This window comes from Heterodontus francisci, chromosome 29, assembly GCF_036365525.1.
Source record: "Heterodontus francisci isolate sHetFra1 chromosome 29, sHetFra1.hap1, whole genome shotgun sequence".
NCBI classification, from domain to species: Eukaryota; Metazoa; Chordata; class Chondrichthyes; order Heterodontiformes; family Heterodontidae; genus Heterodontus; species Heterodontus francisci.
In genome coordinates this window covers 13314035-13336350 of record NC_090399.1, presented here as the reverse complement: position 1 = coordinate 13336350, position 22316 = coordinate 13314035, and the positions used below count along the sequence as shown (strand labels likewise).

Sequence of the window (22316 nt, the reverse complement as noted above, 5' to 3'; positions counted from 1 at the left end):
TGCTCCCTCCAGCGGACTGACGGAGGTTGTTTTTGTTGCCATCATCCTCTCTCATCTTGTGCACATGCCTGTTAACGCGTGGGGCTGTGACCCTGTGAATAATTCCACAGCCATGCTTACCTTGAGACGTGTAGGCACAAAGAGCAAACCGCAGGGCGTCTGTCCCGCACTCAGGAATCCCAACCGGATAATCGGATTTCTATCGGGGGAGAACAAAAAGATAAAAGTGGGATTCAAAGACTGGATGGGAACACAGGCGAGAAAGAAAAGGTTTGCATTTCTATAGCGCCTGCCACAAATCCAGGACGCCCCCAAAGCGCTTTCCAGCCAATGAAGCACTTTTGAAGTGCAGTCACTGTTGTAATGTAGCAACTGTGGCAGCCAATTTGCGCACAGCAAGATCCCACAAACAGCAATGCGATAATGACCAGATAAAGTGTTTTTTATGATGCTGATCGAGAGATAAACATTGGCCCAAGACACGAAAGATAACACCCCTGCTCTTCTTCAAAATAACGGCCGTGGGGATCTTTACGTCCACCTGAGAGGGCAGACGGGGCCTTGATTTAAGGTCTCATGCAAAAAGACAGCATTTGGGACAGTGAAGCACCCACTCAGTACTGCAATGGGAGCGCCAGCCCAGATTTTGTGCTCCAGGTGCTGGAACCAGATCTTGAACCCACCACTTTCTGACTCAGAGGCAAGAGTGCAACTCACTGAACCCCAGCAGAAAACAGCATATTTGTGACTTGTTAGGTGGTGAGGGATTAGTGAGGCTTAACAATGAAAGTGAAAGAATCGCAGGGGGAGATGGTGGTGTAGGACTATTAACCCAGAGGCCCCGGGTTCGAATCTCACCACAGCAGCTGGTGGAATTTAAACTGAATTCATTAATACAAATCTGGAATTGAAAGCTAGTCTCAGTAATGGCGCCCATGAAACGATCATCGATTGTCATAAAAACCCATCTGGTTCACTAATGGCCTTTAGGGAAGGAAATCTGCCATCCTTACCTGGTCTGGCCTACGTGTGACTCCAGACCTACAGCAATGTCGTTGACTCTGAACTGCCCTCTGAAATGGCAGAGCAAACCGCCCAGTTATCAAGGGCAATTAGGGATGGGCAACAAATGCTGGCCTTGCCAGTGATGCCCACATCCCACAAAAGAATAATAAAAAATAGCAGAGACTGCAGTAAGGGCACAGGGAGGTAACACTGCTCTATGCCAGCCCTAACCTGCCACATCCCAAAGTAATGTGCTTTAGGGCGGCACAGTGGCGCAGTGGTTAGCACTGCAGCCTCACAGCTCCAGGGACCCGGGTTCGATTCTGGGTACTGCCTGTGCAGAGTTTGCAAGTTCTCCCTGTGACCGCGTGGGTTTTCGCCGGGTGTTCCGGTTTCCTCCCACCGCCAAAGCCTTGCAGGTGATAGGTAAATTGGCCATTGTAAATTGCCCCTACTGTAGGTAGGTGGGAGGGAATATGGGATTATTGTAGGGTTAGTATAAATGGGTGGTTCTTGGTCGGCACAGACTCGGTGGGCCGAAGGGCCTGTTTCAGTGCTGTATCTCTTAAAAAAAAAACTCACCAGTGCACTGTTTGAGCAGAACTTCACCTCACCCTATCAGCTTATCGTTCTATTCCTTTCCCCTCTAAATGCACCGATACTAGTCGCCTCAACTACACCCTGTGGCAGCGGGTTCCACATTCTAACCACTCTCCGGGGGGGGGGGGGGTGGCAGAGAGAGACGCAATCTTGCAAAAATCCACGGCGTTTACCTGACCCGCCTTCGCTCGCTCGCTCTCGACTGGGTCCAAGTTGCTGTCCAGGAGCTGTGCGTGCAGACCCTGTGAAAACAGCAAAAGGCAAATGAGCGAGTGCGGGCGTTTTAACCACTTGTTCATATCGCAGCCACTTTGAATAAACATTGTTACGGCAACTGGTTCTCTCAAACGACACCACCAGGTCACCCGAACGGAAACCAGGATCACATCCATGTCCTTTTCCAACTCCGCACCAAATCTGTGTGTTTCAAAATTATTACTTCTCTCCTTTACTGGGGCTGGTTCCGCAGGTGTTGGCAAACCATGTGCTATGCCCAGTCTGGGTCTGTGTGTATGTGCGCGCGTGCTCAGACAGTACAGATCATCAGGTGACATTCATTCACACACATACCAACATACACATGAATGTGAATCTGTGCGTACATGTGCACGCACACCCACGTACCAGATCCCCTATGCTCTGGAGTTTAGAAAAATGAGGGGCAATCTCATTGAAACACACACAATTCGTCGAAGGTTTTACAGGATAGATGCTGAGATACTGTTCACTTAAAGGGTTGTGAATCTTTGGAATTCTCTACCCCAGAGGGTTGGGGATGCTCAGTCATTGAGTATATTCAAGACAGAGATCGATAGATTTTTCAGCACTAGGGGAATGAAGAGGTTTGGGGATAGGATGGGAAGTGGAGTTTATGTTGGTCAGTTACGATCGTATAGAATGGCGGTGCAGGTTCAAGGGACTGCACAGTCTACTCATGCTCTTACCACACAGGCAGAGACACAGAGCCAACTGCAGCAGCCCTACTTACAGAGGTCAGCTAATGCAAGACGGCCAGAAATTGGACCATAATTATTTTGAAATATATAAATACACGCCGACTGGTGGATTTCCTTTTCCACTGGTGTCAACTGGAAAGAAAACCGAGAGAGGAGAGAAACGGGTAACTAATTTATTATCCCTTGTTTTGTGCTGCCGCAAAAGAGAGAATTCAACCCTGTTTAGTTCAATGAGAATAAACTGCGAACTCTGAGCGACCTCTCCTTTTAACCCGCAGCATTGAACGCAAAGCTCCAGCAATGCTGAGAACAGACACTTCCCAAAGCCTGCAGGGTCTTACCTCAAGTGTGATACCGAAGATCACATCAAGGGGGTCGATGACATTGCCCAAAGATTTGCTCATTTTCCGGCCGTGAGTATCACGAACGATGGCGTGAAGGTAGACCTGAATTATTCAAAGAAAAAAAGCCAGGATCAATGAAAGAAACAAGCTTAGCAGAAGCACTGGGCTACGAGGGGGAAAGGAGTTACCCGCACTGTAGTCAGGGCCAGAAGCTCCTGTCAGTTTGCAATTTACTCTATTAAAATTCGCTCTGATCCCAATTCCTGGAGGCCCCTGTAAATTTATACTGGTGCCCTAGGCCACCATGCATCATTGCTCTTTAGTAAGCAGATTTTAACAAGTCCTGCATTATCTTTGAAACACTATTTTGAAGTTACTTTTATCTGTCTCTTGTTTTTTTGATTTCTTGCTTCCATTCAAGAGGATTTGTGTCAAGTGTTGGCACTGGGAAGGTTTTTGGCTGCCAATAATTTTGGGACAATGGAACCGGAGTAGGCCATTCAGCCCCTCGAGCCTGTTCCATCATTGGTATGATCTGTATCATCTGCAACCCTTGCCCAACAAAAATCTATCAATCTGAGGTCTGAAATTTGTGACTGACCCGTTCAGCCTCCAGAGTGTTTTCTGGGGAAGAGTTCTAGATCTCCGCTACCCTTTGTGTGAAGAAATGCTTCTTGCCGTCACCCTGAATGTTCTAGCGCTAATGTTAATATTATTTCCTCCCCCTTATTCTGGACTTCCCTGCGCCAGAGGAAATAATTTCTCTCTATCGGCCCCATCGATTCCTTCAACCATCTTAAATACCTCAATTAGATCACCTCTTAATCATCTACGATTCTCTGGAGAATACAGTGCAGAGTGTGCGAAGCCGTCTTTGTAATTTTAAGGCTAAATTTACCTCTTTGAAAGGCAGTTTTCCAGTCAGCTTCAAACCCAACATTACCATCCTGGCCACCCAGAAGAATAAGATGTCATGGCCTGTCTCGAGCAGTGTGCCCGGGTAGAAGGTTTTCAAATCCTCCGTCTGCAGGAAGGAAACTCCAGTCAGCATTATAGAGTCCTCGACGTCACAGAAGGTGTCATTCGGCCCATCTAACAATGCAGCTCTGCACATCTATAGAATTTACAGCACAGAAATAGGCCACTTGGCACAACAGGCCTATATGCTCCACAACAACCTCCTCCCAACACTCTGCATCGCATCCTATCAACATACCCTTCTATTTCTTTCTCCTTCGAATGCTTATCTAATTCCCCTTAAATGCCCCAGTGCTATTCGCCTCAGCCACTCCCTGTGCTCACGACTGGTAGATTCTCATCACTCTCTGGGTAAAGAAGTTTCTCTGGAATTCTGTATTGAATTTTTACATGATGATCTTCTATTCATGGCCCTTGGCTTTGCTTTGCTCCACAAGTGGAAACATCGGATTGAAGTCCTACATAATTTTTAAACACCTCTATCAGGTCGCCCCTAAGCTTTCTCTTTCCTCAAGAGTGCCAGCCTGTTCAACCTTTCCCGACAGGTGCATCCTCTCAGTTGTGGCATCAGCCTTTCAAAGACGTCAGCAGCAGCTGAAAACGCTCTTAAATTTAAAAAAACAATTGGCATCGGCTTCTTAACAAGAAAAAGACAGGATGAGGTTTAGACGAACAAGCTTATGTTGGCCTGTCTTTTCCTGCAGATGCTCACCGACTCACTCTGCATTTCCACCAATTTGTGTTTTTCTTTCAGATTTTCAGCTTGTTATTATCTCTCGACACCACCACTTGGATCATCAATTCTCCCAATATCCCACTCCACAGACATGAGCATGTAATCTAAGCGGACGCTCCCAGTACACTACTGAGGGAGTGCCGCACTGTCAGAGGTTCCGTCTTTCAGATTAGATGTCAAATTGAGGCCCTGTCTGCTCTCTCGGGTGGATGTTAAAGATCCCGTTGTACTATTTTGAATAAGAGAAGCAGGAAAGTTCTCCCTGGTGACTGGGGACAACATTTATCCCTTGACCAACATCATTTTATAGTGAACGCCAGGCCACTCCTCACTATTTGTGAGAGCTTGCTGTGCGCAAATTGGCTGTTACGCTTCCTACATTACAGCGGCACATCATAATAGTACTTGATTGGCATTAAAGTGCTTTCAGACATTTCAAGGTCATGAAGGCCACTCTAGAGAAGTATGCAAGTTATTCCTTATTGCAGTCCAGCCCTAACCGCCCCAATTCTATTACTTTCAGTTAATCAGTTCACTAACTCTGGGATGGATGTGCGGAAAAAAGACAGCTCCAGGGATAAACTAGCATGCATCCGTCACACACCAGACAGCACAATATATATTCTGTCACTTAGCTCTGGTTTATCCAGGTGAACCGAAAGGGTCTTTTTGATCCTGGATATTCCCGAGTCCTGCTCCAGCTCATTCCGTCCCAGGACCTCCACTTTCTCCCTCTTCTTCTGCACTCTCCAGGCTCTCCAAACCCAACTCCGGCATCTGCTCACCTAGAGGGTCTCCTGCCACAAATCGCAACCTCGCACAGGAACTGCAGGAGGCCATTCAGCCCCTCGGGCCTGTTCCACCATTCAATTAGATCACGGCCAATCTGTATCTCTACCCCATTTAGCCGCCTTTGCCCCATATCCTTTTTTACCCTTACCCAACAAAACCAATCGACATTGGTCTCCTAAGCTCTGACTGATCCCCAACATCTACTGCCTTTTGAGAGAAAGGCGTTCCGGATTTCCACCACCCTTTGTGTGGAGGAAGTGCTCCCTGATTTCACTCCGGAATGGTCTAGCTCTAATTTGATTTCGATTCCCTCACCAGAGGAAATTGTCCCTCCGTAGGGCACGGATTTAAAGTACTTGGTAAGAGAAGCGAAAGCGACACGAGGAAAAACTATTTCATGCAGTGAGTGGTTAAGGTCTGGAATGGGCTGCCTGAGAAGGTGGCGGAGGCAGGTTCAATTGAAGCATTCAAAAGGGAATTAGACAGTTATAATAAAAGGAAGAATGTTATGGGTAGAAAACAGGGGAATGGAACTGAGGAAATTGCTCTTCATGGGCGGCATAGTGGCGAGCACCGCAGCCTCACAGCTCCAGCGACCCGGGTTCGGTTCTGGGTGCAGCCTGTGCGGAGTTTGCAAGTTCTCCCTGTGACCGTGTGGGTTTCGGCCTGGTGCTCCGGTTTCCTCCCACCGCCAAAGACTTGCAGGTTGATAGGTAAATTGGCCATTGTAAATTGCCCCTAGTGTAGGTAGGTGGTAGGAGAATGGTGGGGATGTGGTAGAGAATATGGGATTAATGTAGGATTAGTATAAATGGCTGGTTGTTGGTCGGCACAGACTCGGTGAGCCGAAGGGCCTGTTTCAGTGCTGTATCTGTCTACGACTGTTTCAGAGCAGACATGATGGGCCGAATGGCCTCGTTCTGCACTGTAACAATTCTATGATTCTAAGATCCAACCTGTTGATTCCTTGTTTTATTTTAAACATGTCGATCAGTGCACCTCGCAATCTTCTAAACTCAAGAGAATACAAGCCAAGTTTGTGAAATCTAGTTCCTAATTTAACCCTCTGTGGCCTGGTATAATTCTGGTGAATTTACACTGGACCCCACCTCACCCACCATAACTTCCAGAAGTCAATATATCCTTGCTGAAGATGCAGAGAATTGAATTGAACACAGTTATTCCAGATGGGTCTGTTTAAGGTTCTGTACGTACTGAAGAATAAACTTCCTTCCCTTCTGCCTTCCAATACTCCTGCGGTAAAGATCACCATTGGAACTCTGCATTAGCTGTGAGTGTTTCGTACACACGGGCACTCGAATCGCTTTGTTCCTCCATAGCTCCCATAATCTGGTGTCAGTTTAGAAAATGTGCCTTCCTGTTCCAAATTTTGTTTTTTCAAACTCACTCACCTCATTCGGCCACCCGAAGATGGAGAACGGGAACAAACCAGAAGAGAACCAGGTATCCAGAACATCTTCATCTGGAAGACAAAAAGAGGCCAATAACCAGAAGACATATAACATCCATGTGAGGTAATAACCCCCCCGCACAAACCGGGCCAGCGCTTTGACCCGTGCAACATCATTGGAATTACAACAAATTTACAACCTAGAAACGGGACATTCGGCCCGACAGGTCCATGCTAGTGTTTGTGCTTCACTCCAGCCTCCTCTCAACTTCGTCTAACCCGATCTGCAGAACATTCTATTCCTTTCTCCCTCATCTAGCCTCCCCTGAAATGCATCTATGCTGTTCACCTCGATGTGATAGTGAGTTCCACATTCTCACCACTCTCCGGGTGAAGCAGTTTCTCCTGAACTTCCTCTCAGATTTATTAGCGACTATCACATGTATGAGCCACAGTTTTGGACTCTCTCCCCTCCGCCTCCCCCTGCCACAAGTGGAAACATCTTCTCTATGACTACACCATCAATGCCCCATCATAATTTTGAACAACTTATATTTATAAAGCACCTTTAACATAATAAAATGCCCCAGGGTGCTTCACATGAGCTAAACAAAATCAGACACCGAGCCACAAATTGAGACATTGGGACCGATGGCCACAAGATTTCTCAAACAGGTAGGTTTTAAACAAGTGTCTGATAGGCAGAAAGGGAATTCCAGAGCTTGGGATCCGGGCAACAGAAGGCACAGCCAATGGCGGAGCGATTAAAATCGGGAATGCTCAAGGAATCAGAATGGGAGCAGGGCAGAGTAACAGAACTGTATTGGGCGCAAAGTGTTTTGCGATGTGCAAAGACCGTAAAAGGCACTTTAAAAATACGAGTCCTTCGCACGTTGATGAACCTGCTGTATGTTTGCGGCCTCACAGCTGCCTTCGTTTTCACTCTGAGGCTGTTAAGCGTCAACATTTACAGGGATGTCACCGCATTCACTCAGTCCGGGGACAGCAATACTTTTTTTTTTCCCCTTTCCACCGGTTCTTTAATAAACAGGTCACTTTGGAGCAGATATTCAACAAGGGATCAGAGTGGAGGCCCGCAGCCCCTGACCTGAACCCAACCATCTGCTGGGAGACTGGCGGGGGTGGGGGAAGGAAATGCCAGACGCGCAGCTCACCCCCGTACCTTGTCGGAGCGAGATCTGATCCGGAGAGACGTTGAATTTCTCGGCCGCTTTCTGCCTGGCAATCTCCTCCGTACGGCCGCACACCCAGTAATTCCCGTCTGCGTCCTACGTAGAGAAAGATGGCATGCTTTAAGTTAAACTATAATATCCACCACGGCAGGAACAGAGGAACAGGAGCAGGCCATTCAACAAGTGTTTGCAGGAGAGAGTTCCAGATTTCCACTTGGTTTTGTGATTCCTGGCATCAATCCTGAATGGCCTGGCTTTAATTTTAAGGTTATGCCTAGTCATGTTCTGGACTCACCCTAACACAACCACCGAATAATTTCCCTTTAATCGACCCTACCATAAATCATAATCATAAATATCTCAACTAGATCATCCCTTAACTTCTAGTACTTGAAGTAATATAAATCTAATCCCTGCAACCGCAAATCTTAATCTTTTCTAGCCCCGTATCATTCTGATAAATCTCCCTCTAAAGTGGATCTATCCTTCCTGACGTCCGGAGTCCAGAACCGAATGCAGTTCTCTTGATGGGGTTTGTGTGGTGCCTTTAATTCAGGCGTCGCAATAGACAACTTTGAATGAAATAGGGAACTGATGATATACTGTAGAAATAAACTAGCTTGGAAACATCAGAGTAATAAATAAAACGTCAACTGAGAGACTTCCTCATCATCTGCGAATGTTACCTCAAAGGGCGCAAGTCCCCTTCATACATGACCATCACCTCGAGCAGTGAGACAGGGTCAAAGGTGACACAACAGCCCCCTTCGGGAATTTAGTTCCCTCTCTTACTTCATCCTGGTCACATTCTGATGTGGGACCTCATCTTGGCAAACTATCAAGTCAGTCTCAAGAGAGATGTCCGGGTGACAAGGTAACAAGTGCAGCCACTGTGACAGTTCCTCACCCATCCTACTCATCGACCAGTCTTGTTTCAGGGAGACCGTCCCACCCACCCCACTAGCAAACGTCACCAGGCCTTCCAAAGGAATGACACCACAACCTATAAAAGCAATAGTCGCCAGCCACGTGTTTCACCCCCTTTCACCATCAGAGGTCAATCCTTTCCAATCATTAGGACTTGCTGGTTGGAACTCTCTCCCTAAACAGGCCGAGCTAGCCGTGAATCAGAGAGACACTGTCACCTTTCAGGCAGAAGGTTCTGGCTTCAAGACTCACCCCAGAGACTGAGCACAAAATCCAGGCCAACATTGGATGCACCGAGGGAGTGCTGTGCTGTCTAAGGTGCTGTCTTTCCCATGAGATGCCAAACTGAAGCAGCATCTACCCTCTCAGTGGATGCAAAAGATCCCATGGCACAATTTCAAAATCAACATCACAGAAACAGATGATCTGCTCATTATCACATTGCTGTTTGTGGGAGCTTGCTGTGCGCAAATTGTTTCCTCCATTACAACAGTGGCTACACTACAGAAAGTACTTCATTGGCTGTAAAGCGCTTTGGGACATCCCAAAATTGTGAAAAGGTGGCGACTGTTTCCGAGGGCCTTACCTCTCCAGCTGGGATGGCGGGATCATTGACTGTTACAAAGTACGCCGGCGTACGATGGCCCCACCACAGCTGCCGGGAAATGCACCAGTCCCTGCAGAGAAGGTAGATACCGGACATCAACATCAGTGAAATAGGCAGACATGAGGCAAGGTGAAATGTAACGCAGAGTGGTGTGAAGTGATACATTTTGGTAGGAAGAATGAAGGGCGACAACATAAGGTGTTTTAAAGGTGTTGCAGGAATAGAGTGCACATACCTGGAGTGTACATACACAAATCTTTGAAGGCGGTAGGACAAGTTTAAAGGGCTGTTAAACATATGGGATCTCTGGTTTTATTCACAGAGGCACAGGGAACAAAAGCAAGTAAGTTCTGATGAACCTTTATAAAACACTGTTTCGTTCTCAACTGGAGTATAGTGTCCAATTCTGGCCACTGCACTTTAGGAAGGATGTCACGACCACGGTGAGGGTGTAGAGATTTACTAAAACGGTACCAGGGATGAAAGGCTGTTCTCCTTGCAGCAGAGAAAGTTAAGAGGAAGTTTAACAGAAGTGTCCAAAATCATGAGGGTTTTGATATAGTAAATAAGGAGAACCGTCCTCAGGAGGACTGATAACCAGCGAACACAGGTTTAAGCTGATTGGAAAAAGAACCTGGTTTGGGGGTGGGCTGGGAGGAAATGGAGATGGGGCGAAAATGTTTTATGCAACAAGTTATCGTGATCCGGAATGCATTTCCTGAGAGGGGAGTGGAAGCAGATTCAATAGTAACTTCCAAAAGGGAAATGAATACGTGAAGAGGAAAATTTGCAAGGCAGGGGGAATAGCCCTTCCTGAGAGCTGGCACAGGCTCGATAGGCCAAATGGTCTCCATCTGTGCTGCAAGATTCTATGAAGCATTTCCCCCCCATACCCTCCAGATATAGACTAGTTGATGTCTCTTCAAATGAACCCAGAGCCTCCCTGGTTTGCGCAGCTTTGCACTACCATTAAATGGCACGGTTATTTATTTTTATTTATTTTATTTAGAGATACAGCACTGAAACAGGCCCTTCGGCCCACCGAGTCTCTGCTGACCAACAACCACCCATTTATACTAATCCTACATTAACCCCATATTCCCTACCACATCCCCACCATTCTCCTACCACCTACCTACACTAGGGGCAATTTACAATGATCAATTTACCTATCAACCTGCAAGTCTTTAGCTGTGGGAGGAAATTGGAGCACCCGGCGGAAACCCACGCAGTCACAGGGAGAACTTGCAAACTCCACACAGGCAGTACCAAGAAATGAACCTGGGTCGCTGGAGCTGTGAGGCTGTGGTGCTAACCACTGCGCCACTGTGCCGCCCAAATGTCGCTGTGCGTCAGATAGCGTACAATGCGGGAGGAAAATCAGCATCGGACTAATGTCAATATTAATATCTTGGCATGTTGTATGTGGCAGTGGCTAACATGTGGTTTACTTTATGCCATTAGTTAGCATTCTTTACCTGGAGGTTTCAGATTAATGGAATTTATGAAGAACGAAAGGGTTTGTGCAAGAATTACAGCTGGTTTGGAGACAACAGGGGTGCGTTGACTCCAAGCACCAGCCAGACTAGATGGGCCGAATGGCCTATTTCTGTGCTATATTTTCGATGTACCATGTCTACGTTTCAGCCATTATCATCCGAGTTAAAGTGAGAGGTTTATAACGGTGCAAAAATTGTCTTATCTACTGAAACGAAACGCACGTCCTGTGAAAAAGGAGTATATGAGGTGCAACATGGCCATCTATTGGCCTATTAGCATATTCCATTTAAAGATCACATGACAGTGTTCTTAGAATTGACAGGTTTAGAGCGAGTCATCTGACATTGACCATTGAGGTATTATAAATAGGCTCACTTTCCGTAATTCCTTGGGATTTCATGCTGAGATTGGAATTAAAGTTAAAGGCTGGCCTGAGGGAGATCCTACTAATAAGTAAAAATACATATAACTTTCCGTCTATATTAATAAAATGGACAAGTTGATGTATCCCTGATGTCTGAGTCCGTCTAATTTGAGTCATTATACCTGGTGGGTCCAACGCAGTACATACCTGATGTTGTCCATCCAATTAAACCAAGTCTTGAGGTGAGTCTCTGGGATGATCTTCAAATCTCCATTCCGCACCACATCAGCTGCCATTTTTGCCATTTCTTTGCAGCGCACGTACCACTGAGGTTTCAAGAGGGGTTCCACTATGTCCTTGGAACGGCTGAAAATGGAAGAGACACAGCTTTTCACCTGCTCTCCTGACGTGCCTCTACCTCAGTACCTCTCTCTCAGTCAGGTGGAGCTCGCAGGGAGAGGCTCATCCCACTTCTGACCCTTTCATTCCCATTCTCTCCCTCGTGATCACTAACTCTTTCATTGCTACTACTGCCATCCTGGTTCCAAGTTTTCTCCCCTCAAGCTGAAGCCACCCTTCCTCGTCTGAGTTGCAACTAAGAGCGAATGCGCCATCTCCTCGAACCGCGTTCCAATCTGGACTGCCCCGCCTGAAAGGACAGCGGAAGCAGATTCAACACTAACTTCCAAAAGGGGCGGAGCAGGAAAAGTGGCTCTAATTGGATAGCTCTTTCAAACAGCCAGCACAAGCATGGTGGGCTGAAGGGCCTCCTCCTATGCCGCACCATTCTTTGATCCTTTCCAAGGACCTCAAAACCGCTCACCTGCCTCCGACAATCTACGCATACTGGCGTCACCTAATCACGATGCCTCCCTTTACCTCAAGGAGTATTTCACAATAAAGACTTCATTCATTCATTCACAGGATGTGGGCGGCACTGGCAAGGCCAGCATTTATTGCCCAATCCTACTGCCTTCTCGAATACAACTGAGTGGCTTGCTCAGCCATTTCAGGGGGCAGTTAAGAGTAAACCACATTGCTGTGGGTCTGGAGTCACATGCGGGCCAGACCAGGTAATGACAGCAGATTTCCTTCCCTCAAGGACATTAGTGAACCAGAATTTTTAAAAAAACGACAATCCAGTAGTTTCATGGTCACCATTACTCAGGCTAGCTTTTTATTCCAGATTTATTGAATTTAAATTCTTCAGATGTCAAGATGGGATTTGAACGCATGTCCCCAAATCACTAGTACAGGCCACTCGATTACTCGTCCAGTAACGTAACCACTATGTGACTGCACCACAATAGTGTTAGACAGAACACAATTGTTAATTGTGAAAGCTTAAAACAAATAAATTATAGATACAAATTAAGAAGTAAGTGAAGTTTGATACATCAAATGCTGCAGATACTTTCTGGGTTGAAATAATAGTTTTCTCGTGTCCAGTGACCTTCCTGTGCCAACCATACAAGAACACAGGAAATAGGAGCAGAAATAGACCATATGGCCCATCGAGCCTGCTCCGCCATTCAATATGATCATGGCTGATCTTGGGCTTCAATTCCACTTTCCTGCCCGCTCCCCATATCCCTTGATTCCCTGCGAGACCAAAAATCTACCTACTCCAGCCTTAAATGTATTCAATGATGGAGCATCCACAACCCTCTGGGATAGAGAATTCCAAAGATTCACAACCCTTTAGGTGTAATAATTTCTCATCTCAGCCCTAAATGATTGACCCCTTATCCTGAGGCTGTGTCTCCGTGTTCTAGATTCCCCGACCAGTGGAAACAATCTCTCAGCTTCTACCCTATCCAGCCCTTTCAGAAACTTGTCTCAATTAGATCGCCTCGCATTCTTCTAAACTCAAGAGAATATCGGCCCAATTTACTCAGCCTCTCATCAGAGGACAACCCCCTCATCCCCGGGACCAATTCAGTAAATCTTCACTACACTGCCTCCAGTGCAAGTCTATCCTTTCTTAAATGTGGAGACCAAAACTGCACACAGTATTCCAGGTGCAGTCTCACCACAGCCCTGTACAATTTTCATAAAACTTCTTTACTCCAATCCTCTTGCAATAAAGGCCAACAGGCCATTTGCCTTCCTAATAGCCTGTTGCACCTACATGTTAACTTTGTGTGTTCCTTGTGATTACCCCCTGTTTCACACCTTTTAAAAAATATTCTGCTTTTCTATTTTTATGAACAAAGTGAACAACTTCACTCTTCCCTACATTATACTCCATTTGCCATTTTGTTGTCCACTCACTTGACCTGTCTATATCTCTTTGCAGCCTCTCTTTGTCCTTCCCGCAGCTTACCTTTCCACCAAGCTTTGTATCATCAGCAAACTTAGATACATTACTCTCTGTCTCTTCATCCAAGTCATTAATATAGAGTGTAAATAGCTGAGGCCCAAGCACTGATGCTTGTGGCACCCCACTATTCACTGCCTGCCAGCTTGAAAATGCCCCATTTATACTCACTCTCTATTTCCTGTCTGTTAACCAATTCTCTATCCACGCTAATATATGATCCCCAACACCATGAACCCTTATCTTGCCTATTAATCTTTTATGTGGCACCTTATCAAATGCCTTTTGAAAATCCAGGTATACTACATCTACTGGTTCCCCTTTATCTACCCTACTAGTTACATCCTCAAAAATCGTGAATAAATTTATCAAACAGGATCCCCCATTAGTAAAACCATGCTGACTTGTTCTGATCAAAAAATGCTTTTCCAAGTACAATGTTAAGACCTCTTTAATAATAGTTTCCAGCATCTTCCCAATGACTGATGTTAGGGTAACTGGCCTGTAGTTCCCTGTTTTCTCTCTACCTCCTTTCTTGAAAAGTGGTGCAACATTTTCCAACTTCCAAGCTGATGGGACCATTCCTGAATCTAAGCAATTCTGGAAAATCATGGATGCGCATTGACCATCTCTGCAGCTATCTCTTTTAGAACCCTAGGATGTAGGCCATCTGGTCCTGGGGACTTGTCAGATTTTAGTCCCTCAAGTTTCTCCAATGCTTTTTCTTGGCTGATATCAATATCCTTAATTTCCTCACTCTTTTTAGCCCCTAGGTTACTGCCTATTCCTGGTATGGAACTTTTATCTTTTATTGCGAAGACAGACAAAATATTTGTTCAATGCCTCTGCCATTTCCTCATTCCCTGTGATGAATTCTCTTGTCTCTGCCTCTAAGGGACCAACTTCTACTTTAGCTACTCTCTTACTTTTTATATACTGATAAAAGCTCTTACAATCTGTTTTTATATTTCTGGCTAGTTTGCTCATTCTATTTTTTCCCTTATAGCTTTTTGGTGGCTTTGCTGGTTTCTAAAACACTCCCAATCCTCAGACTTGCTACTATTTTTTGGAACATTGTAAGCTTCTTATTTTAGTCTAATACTCTCCTTAACTTGCTGAGTGAGCCACGGATGGGTCTTTCTTGACGAGTTTTTGTACAGAATGTACTTTAGTTGAACCCTTTGAATTGTTTCTTTCAATGTTTCCCACTGTTCCTTTACCACCATAGCTTCCAGTCTATTTACCCAATTTACCTCAGCCCCCATACCTTCGTAATTGGCTTTAAGTTTAAGATTCTTGTTTGTGATTGAAATGTGGCACTTTCAAATGTAACATGAAATTCAATGGTATTATGATCACTATTTCCCCAGTGGATTTTTTATTATGACATTGCTAATTAACACTGCTTCATTACACAATACGAGATCTACGATAGCTTTATCCGTAGTCATGTATTGGTCCAAGAAACTGTCACGAAAACATTGCACAAACTCATCTTCTAGACCACTGTTGGCAACTTGATTGTTTCAGTCTATATGCAGATGAAAATACTGCACAATTAATACATTACCTTTTTTACATGCTCCAATAATTTCCCATTTAATGTTCTGTCCAATAATATAACTACTGTTAGGGGGCCTGTAAACTACTCCAACCAGTGTTCTCTGACTCCTGCTATTCCTAATTTCCACCCAAACTGATTCAATTTCATGATCTTCTGAGGGCAGATCCCTTCTTAATAATGTCCTTATGTCATCCTTTACTATCAAATCTAGCCCTCCTCCTTTGCCATTTTGTCTGTCTCTCCGAAATATTGTGTATCCTGGAATATTCATTTTTCAACCTTAATCTCCTTGTAACCATGTCTCGGTAATGGCAATTAGATCTAGATAATTTACCTCTATGGTACAGTGGAGTAGTGCAGACACAGAGCAAATAGTCAGGGCACCTGGACGGCAAATCCACAGGCCAAAAAGGATGTGAAGTTATTGGAGAAAGTGTAGGAAGGAGTGGGAATGAGAGACTTACGTTAAGTGGATAGGTTGGAGAAGCAAGGGCTGTTCTCCTTGGCGAAGAGAAAACTAAGAGGAAATTTGATAGTGGTCTGGACAGAGTAGATAGAGAGAAACTGTTCCTATTGGCTGAAGGATTGAGAGGATTGAAAAGGCAGGGGACTAGAGGGTGGCTCTTGCAGAGAGCCAGCACAGAAACGACAGACCGAATGGCCTCCTTCATGGCACTCACTAAAATAAATCCAACAGCCTCCTTGGAGTGGGAAAAGAAAGCTTTAACCATCTGTACAGGTCACGAGATTGCTCCTTCTGGTCACTGCAGCCAGTTCACCAGCCCCGTGCAGCTGTCCTACAGCAAAGAGCTGGCGGCTGTGTCCTGGCTGATGGGCGTAGGGAGCGAGTGGGTCTCGAGTAGTTGTATGGCTGTGAGGATGGAGAACTCTTCTCCCTCAGTTTTTAAAACCCAAATCATGGCCGTCTCCTGCTCACCAAAGTCCAATTTACCATGACTTCTCTATTCATTACAGCTTCAGTTCTTCGACTTCCCAACAATTAAGAACAGACCAGATGTGAAATGTCTCTCCTCATGAGCTGGACTGACATTTGCTTTTTTAACCTAAACAAGACTGTTTCTAAACGATCCCACCCTGTGCTATAAAGGACTGGGTTGGGTCTGTACCTGCAGACTGGCACCACCATAGGATTGTCCTTCACCTCCCTGAAGAGGCCTTTCTGTTTCAAGGCTTCCAGGACCGCTTTACGAGCATCGAACCTCTTCATTCCCTGCACAGAGTGGGAACAAAAAACAAAATTAAAGGGTCACATGGTTCATGACAATCACTGGTGAGGTACATGGGCTCCCTCCACAGCGTTTGTTATTCTGCTCTGTCCCAAAGGATGATGGCAAACCCGTGCTGTACCTGCCCTGGGAGTGTCTGATGGGACAATGTAGAGGGAGATTTACTCTGTATCTAACCTGTGCTGTACCTGCCCTGGGAGTGTTTGATGGGACAGTGTAGAGGGAGATTTACTCTATATTTAACCTGTGCTGTACCTGCCCTGGGAGTGTTTGATGGGACAATGTAGAGGGAGATTTACTCTGTATCTAACCCGTGCTGTACCTGCCCTGAGAGTGTTAGATGGGACAATATAGAGGGAGATTTACTCTGTATCTAACCCGTGCTGTACCTGCCCTGGGAGTGTCTGATGGGACAATGTAGAGGGAGATTTACTCTGTATCTAACCCGTGCTGTACCTGCCCTGGGAGTGTCTGATGGGACAATGTAGAGGGAGATTTACTCTGTATCTAACCCGTGCTGTACCTGCCCTGGGAGTGTTTGATGGGACAATGCAGAGGGAGATTTACTCTGTATCTAACCCGTGCTGTACCTGCCCTGAGAGTTTTTGATGGGACAATGTAGAGGGAGATTTACTCTGTATCTAACCCGTGCTGTACCTGCCCTGGGAGTGTTTGATGGGACAGTGTAGAGGGAGATTTACTCTGTATCTAACCTATGTTGTACCTGTCCTGGGAGCCTTTCGTGCCTCCATCTATTCACCAAGGACACAGCCTAGATGTGCTAAAATGGATAACATTCTGTCTTGCAGAGCTAATATCCCTCACCTCTACGAGCAGAAATACTGTTGGGGGAAAGAGTAAAAAAAAATTACCAAGAAAGGTTCAGGAACATTGATGAGATAGCCGTTATCATCCATGATGTTTATGAACTCAAGGTTGTGTCTCAAACCCACTTCATAATCGTTCTGGTCGTGGGCTGGGGTGATCTTTACAGCACCTGAAAGAGGGCATCATTAAAAAAAGGTTTGAAAGCTGCATGGCCACAGTTCTCAGCAGTCAGCTTCAAATATCTCTGGATATCCCAGCGGGAGAGAACGCTCCACTCTTTTTGTCATTGATTCAAAGTCACCACTCCAGAGACTTGAGCGCACAATCCGGGCTGACATTCCCAGTGCAGTACTGAAGGAGTGCAGCCCTGTTTGAGGTTGTGGCTTCAGATGAGACAGTAAACCAAGGCCATACCTCCTCACCACCCCTCCTCCCACCTCAGACGGTAGCCAATATATATCCCTCAGCCAAATCAGGAAAGAGAAGGCTGAGGGATGACCAGATAGAGGTCTTTTAAATTACGAAGGGTTCGATAGGATAGATGTAGAGGAACAGGTTTCCACTTTTGAGGAGACTAAACTAGCAGCCATAATTATAACATAGTCACGAATAAATCCAATAGGGATTTCAGGAGAAACTTCTTTACCCAGAGAGTGCTAAGAATCAGGAACTCGCTACCACAGGGAGTGGTTGAGGTGAATAACATTGATGCATTTAAACTGAAGCTAGATAAAGATGTGAAAAAGGAATCCAATGGTCTGTTTCCATTACAACAACAGCTTTATTCAGATGGCACCTTTAACATAATAAAAAGTCCCAAAGCGCTTCACAGGGCCGATTGTAAAACAAAATATGACACCGAGCAACGTAAGGAGGTATCAGGGCAGATGGCCAAAAAGCTTGGTCAAAGAGGTAGGTTTTTTCAGGAACGTCTTAAAGGAAGCAAGGCAGAGAGGCGGAGAGGTTTAGGGAAGGAATTGCAGAGCTCAGGGCCCAGGCAGCTGAAGGCAATGGTGAAGCAATTAAAATTGGGGGGCTCAAGAGACCAGAATTAGAGCACAGGTATCTTGGAGGATTGTGGGGCTGAAGGAGATTACAGAGATAGGGAGGGGCAAGGGCATGGAGGGATGTGAAAACAAGGATGTGAATCTTAAAATCAGAGCGTTGCTTAGCTAGGAGCCAATATAAGTCAGCGAGCACATGAAGAATGGGTGAACAGGACTTGGGCAGCAGAGTTATGGGATGCCCTTAGGTTTACGGAGGGTAGAATGAGAGACCAGACAGGATTGCATTGGAACAGTTAAGTCGAGAGGAAACAAAGGGTTACAGCAGCAAACCAGCTGAGGCAGGGGCAGAGATGGATTCCTATTGCCTCCAGACTCTGAAAAATCTCTGCCTCAGGAGCGATTCCTGTTGCCTCTTATGTTTTGGGAGATCCTGGAAACTCAAGAAAGCTTCTATTGCTGGACTGCTATTTCAAAACCCAAGTAGACCTGTTGCTACACCTTTTGCTGAAAGACCTGTGTGAAGCCTGCTGCAGATGAAGTGCCGCGATCGCCTACCCATCACAGACTGCTCATCAACCTCGCCTGGAGAGACTTCAAGTGGCATCTGGCTATTCGACTCTGGGACACCTTACCGACTCAGAAATATCGTACCAGAACGTTACAACCCAGTTATTTTATGATTCCTAAGAAACAGTTGTAAAGAGAAAAGCCTTCTCCCCCCAGTTAACCAGTTTTGAATGTATGTGTGTGTGCATAAGGGTTAGGAAGAGAGATGAAGGTAGATATAGGCGGTCTCAGTAATGGCACGGATATGTGGTTGAAAATTCAGCTCAGGGTCAAATATGGTACCGAGGTTGTGAACAGTCTGGTTTAGTCTCAGACATTTGCCAGGGAGACGGATGAAGCCGGTGGCGAGGGAGCGGAGATTTCGGCGGTGACAGAAGACAGTGGTTTCAATCTTCCCAATATTTAATTGGAGGAAATTTTTGCTCATCCAGTAAAGCATGTCGGAGATTCCGTCTGATAATTTTGGAGACAGAGGAGGGATCGAGAGAGTGGTGGTGAGATGTCGTCAGTATACAGGTGAAAAATGATAAAATATAACATCACGAAAAAGAGATTACCTGGTCATTATCTCATTGCTGCTTGTGGAAGCTTGCTACATGCAAAGTGGCGACCTCATCTCCTACATTCCAAAAATGACTAATTTCAAAAGTATTCATTGGCTATATAATGCTTTGGGATGTCCTGGGGTCGTGAAAGGCGCTATAGAAATGCAAGTCTTTCTTTCATTCCACTGTTTAAAAAAGTGAAAATGAGTGGGACACTGGGGATCTTACCTGTTCCAAAGTTCATGTCCACAAACTCATCGAAGACAACGGCCAGTTTCCGATCACAGAAAGGATGAATGACAAACTTTCCTTTCAGATTCTACAAGGAAAAAAAAAGCAAAAAAAAAATTTGCTGCTATTTCAATTAAAATTTAAGTGAGTCGGGCCAGCAGGTTAAAATCACAAAAGGCGCCTTTCTCCCTGGAGCCACAAAGTGACTCCCCAATGTCCACTGTACACCACAGGATCTGACCATTCAATTAACTCAGTCAAAACTATGTAGGGGTCTGACAAGAGTAAATAAGAAGCTGTTTCCAATATAAGGAGGGTCAGTAACCAGAGGACACAGATTTAAAATAATTGGCAAAGCGAGTTGTTGTAATCTGTGTCACAAGAGCTTTGTTTTTCTTATTTGAAAGCTTTGAATTGTGTGTGTTTTTAAAAGACTGGGTAAAAGGATTTTCTGTGCACATTGAATGCTGAAACTTGGTGTTTTAACTGAATGCATAAACTGCAAGGCACTTATTTCCAAACAACAGTAAGGGAAATGACAAGTCACATGACTTATTAAGAGTTTTGGTTTCGCTTTTGCTGGTGTGGAAGACCATTAAGCTAGGCAGGCAGGAGGCAGAACAAGCTGGCTGGGTCCTGTTTTTTGCAGACCAGATAAAAGACCTCTCCCTGAAAAAAGTTTGCCTCTCTTGTGAAAAGAAATTCTATATTTGAGATAGTGGCTGTGGTCTGCCTGGAGATGGAAAAAAAGACCCCAGACAGAAAAAGACCCAGGAAAAGAGGAGTTGCTGCTCTCTGTGGAGAAAGACTCCTTTGCTGAGAGGAAGACCTGCATTTGTAAAGTTAGAAGATTGTTACTGCCTCCAGCCTCTGAAAAATCTCTGCCTCAGGAGCGATTCCTGTTGCCTCTTATGTTTTGGGAGATCCTGAAAGCTCAAGAAAGCTTCTATTGCTAGACTGCTATTTCAAAACCCAAGTAGACCTGTTGCTGCACCCTTTGCTAAAAGACCTGTGTAACGGCTGCTGCAGACGAAGTGCCGATGAACAGGCTGTTCATCAATCTCGCTTGGAGAGATTTCGAGTGGCATCCAGCTATTCGACTCTGGGACACCTCACCAACCTGGAAATATCCTACCAGAATGTTACAACCCAGTTATTTTATTATTCCTAAGAAACAGGTTGTAAAGAGAAAAACCTTTTTCACCCGGTTAACCGGCTTTGAATGTGTGTGTGTGTGCATGGAGGTTAGGAAGAATAAGAAGTCATAAAATCTTTTCATAGATATAGATTTATCTCATCATTGTTTAAAACTTAGTTTATTAATAAATATTTAATTTTGTTGTTGTTTAAAGAAACTTGGTTTGGCATGCTTTATTCTGGGGGATAAATAAAGTGTTTAATTTGGCTATTTTCCAGTAGGTGGGAAACTTTATATTTGATATGCTATGACCTGTCGAGCAGTGGGACTGAATTAACAGTGCATTATTCCTGCCTTGGTCGTAACATCTGGAATGCCTGACAGGCTGGTGGAAGCAGATCCAATAGTAACTTTCAAAAGGGAATTGGATCTTTGGTTGAAAAGGAAAATTTGCAAGGCTATGGGGAAAGAGCATGGAGAAGTGGGACTAACTGGGTAGCTCGTTCAAGGAACCGGCATAAGCACAACGGGCCGAATGGCCTTCTCTTGTGTTGGATGATGCTATGTAACTCTGGGTGGGGAGGGGGGAAATTCAAGCCTAGGCTTTCGGAGATGGTCAGGCCTTCAAAGGCAAACTTGCAAAAAAAAGGTTTCACAGTGGCGCAGTGGTTAGCACCGCAGCCTCACAGCTCCAGCGACCCGGGTTCAATTCTGGGTACTGCCTGTGTGGAGTTTGCAAGTTCTCCCTGTGTCTGCGTGGGTTTCCTCCGGCTGCTCCGGTTTCCTCCCACAGCCAAAAGACTTGCAGGTTGATAGGTAAATTGGCCATTATAAATTGCCCCTAGTATAGGTAGGTGGTAGGGGAATATAGGGACAGATGAGGATGTGGTAGGAATATGGGATTAGTGTAGGATTAGTATAAATGGGTGGTTAATGGTCGGCACAGACTCAGTGGGCCGAAGGGCCTGTTCCAGTGCTGTATATCTAAATCTAAATGTAATACCATGGCTAAATTCCAGTAGTTTTTGGTGGAATATACTTTTAAACATTATTTTGGTTTTCAGAAATCGCAATTACAAGAGAAATGATTTTTCCCCCCCCCCCTTCCCCCGGTTTCGAAAGGAAGTGGGAGATGGTGGTAGGAAGGCTCTGGAGGGAACTGAACACACGACCATGATAGACCAATGACATTCCATAGCAACAAGTTCTGAAGCATTTTGGGAAGTACCGAAGTCATACAGTCATTAGGGCACAGAAGGAGGCCATTCAGTCCATCGTGTCCGTGCCGGCTCTCTGTTGAGCAATCCAGTCAGTCCCATTTCCCTGCTCCATGCCCATAGCCCTGCAAAAGTTTATTTCCCTCAAGTGCCCATCCAATTTTCTTTTATTACCTCTTGCCCAAAACCTTAATACTGGATAAGGGTGAAACAGAATCCTTCTGAGGAAGAATACAAGA

At 45.3% G+C, this 22316-nt stretch overlaps 1 protein-coding gene across 4 annotated transcripts in view; it reads right to left on the bottom strand.

Moving 5' to 3' along the window:
- The window catches only part of vars1 (valyl-tRNA synthetase 1), an 84383-nt gene that overhangs the window by 21438 nt on the left and 40629 nt on the right, over positions 1-22316 (bottom strand). For all 4 annotated transcript variants that reach the window (XM_068009458.1, XM_068009462.1, XM_068009459.1 and 1 more), the window contains exons 14-24: positions 19720-19810; positions 17417-17541; positions 16425-16528; positions 11621-11779; positions 9529-9619; positions 8006-8111; positions 6824-6894; positions 3804-3929; positions 2903-3007; positions 1779-1847; positions 121-199 (exon numbers count right to left, since the gene is read on the bottom strand). In XM_068009458.1, the coding sequence (XP_067865559.1) occupies positions 121-199; positions 1779-1847; positions 2903-3007; positions 3804-3929; positions 6824-6894; positions 8006-8111; positions 9529-9619; positions 11621-11779; positions 16425-16528; positions 17417-17541; positions 19720-19810 (1126 nt within the window). The remainder of the gene's footprint in view (positions 1-120; positions 200-1778; positions 1848-2902; positions 3008-3803; positions 3930-6823; positions 6895-8005; positions 8112-9528; positions 9620-11620; positions 11780-16424; positions 16529-17416; positions 17542-19719; positions 19811-22316) is intronic.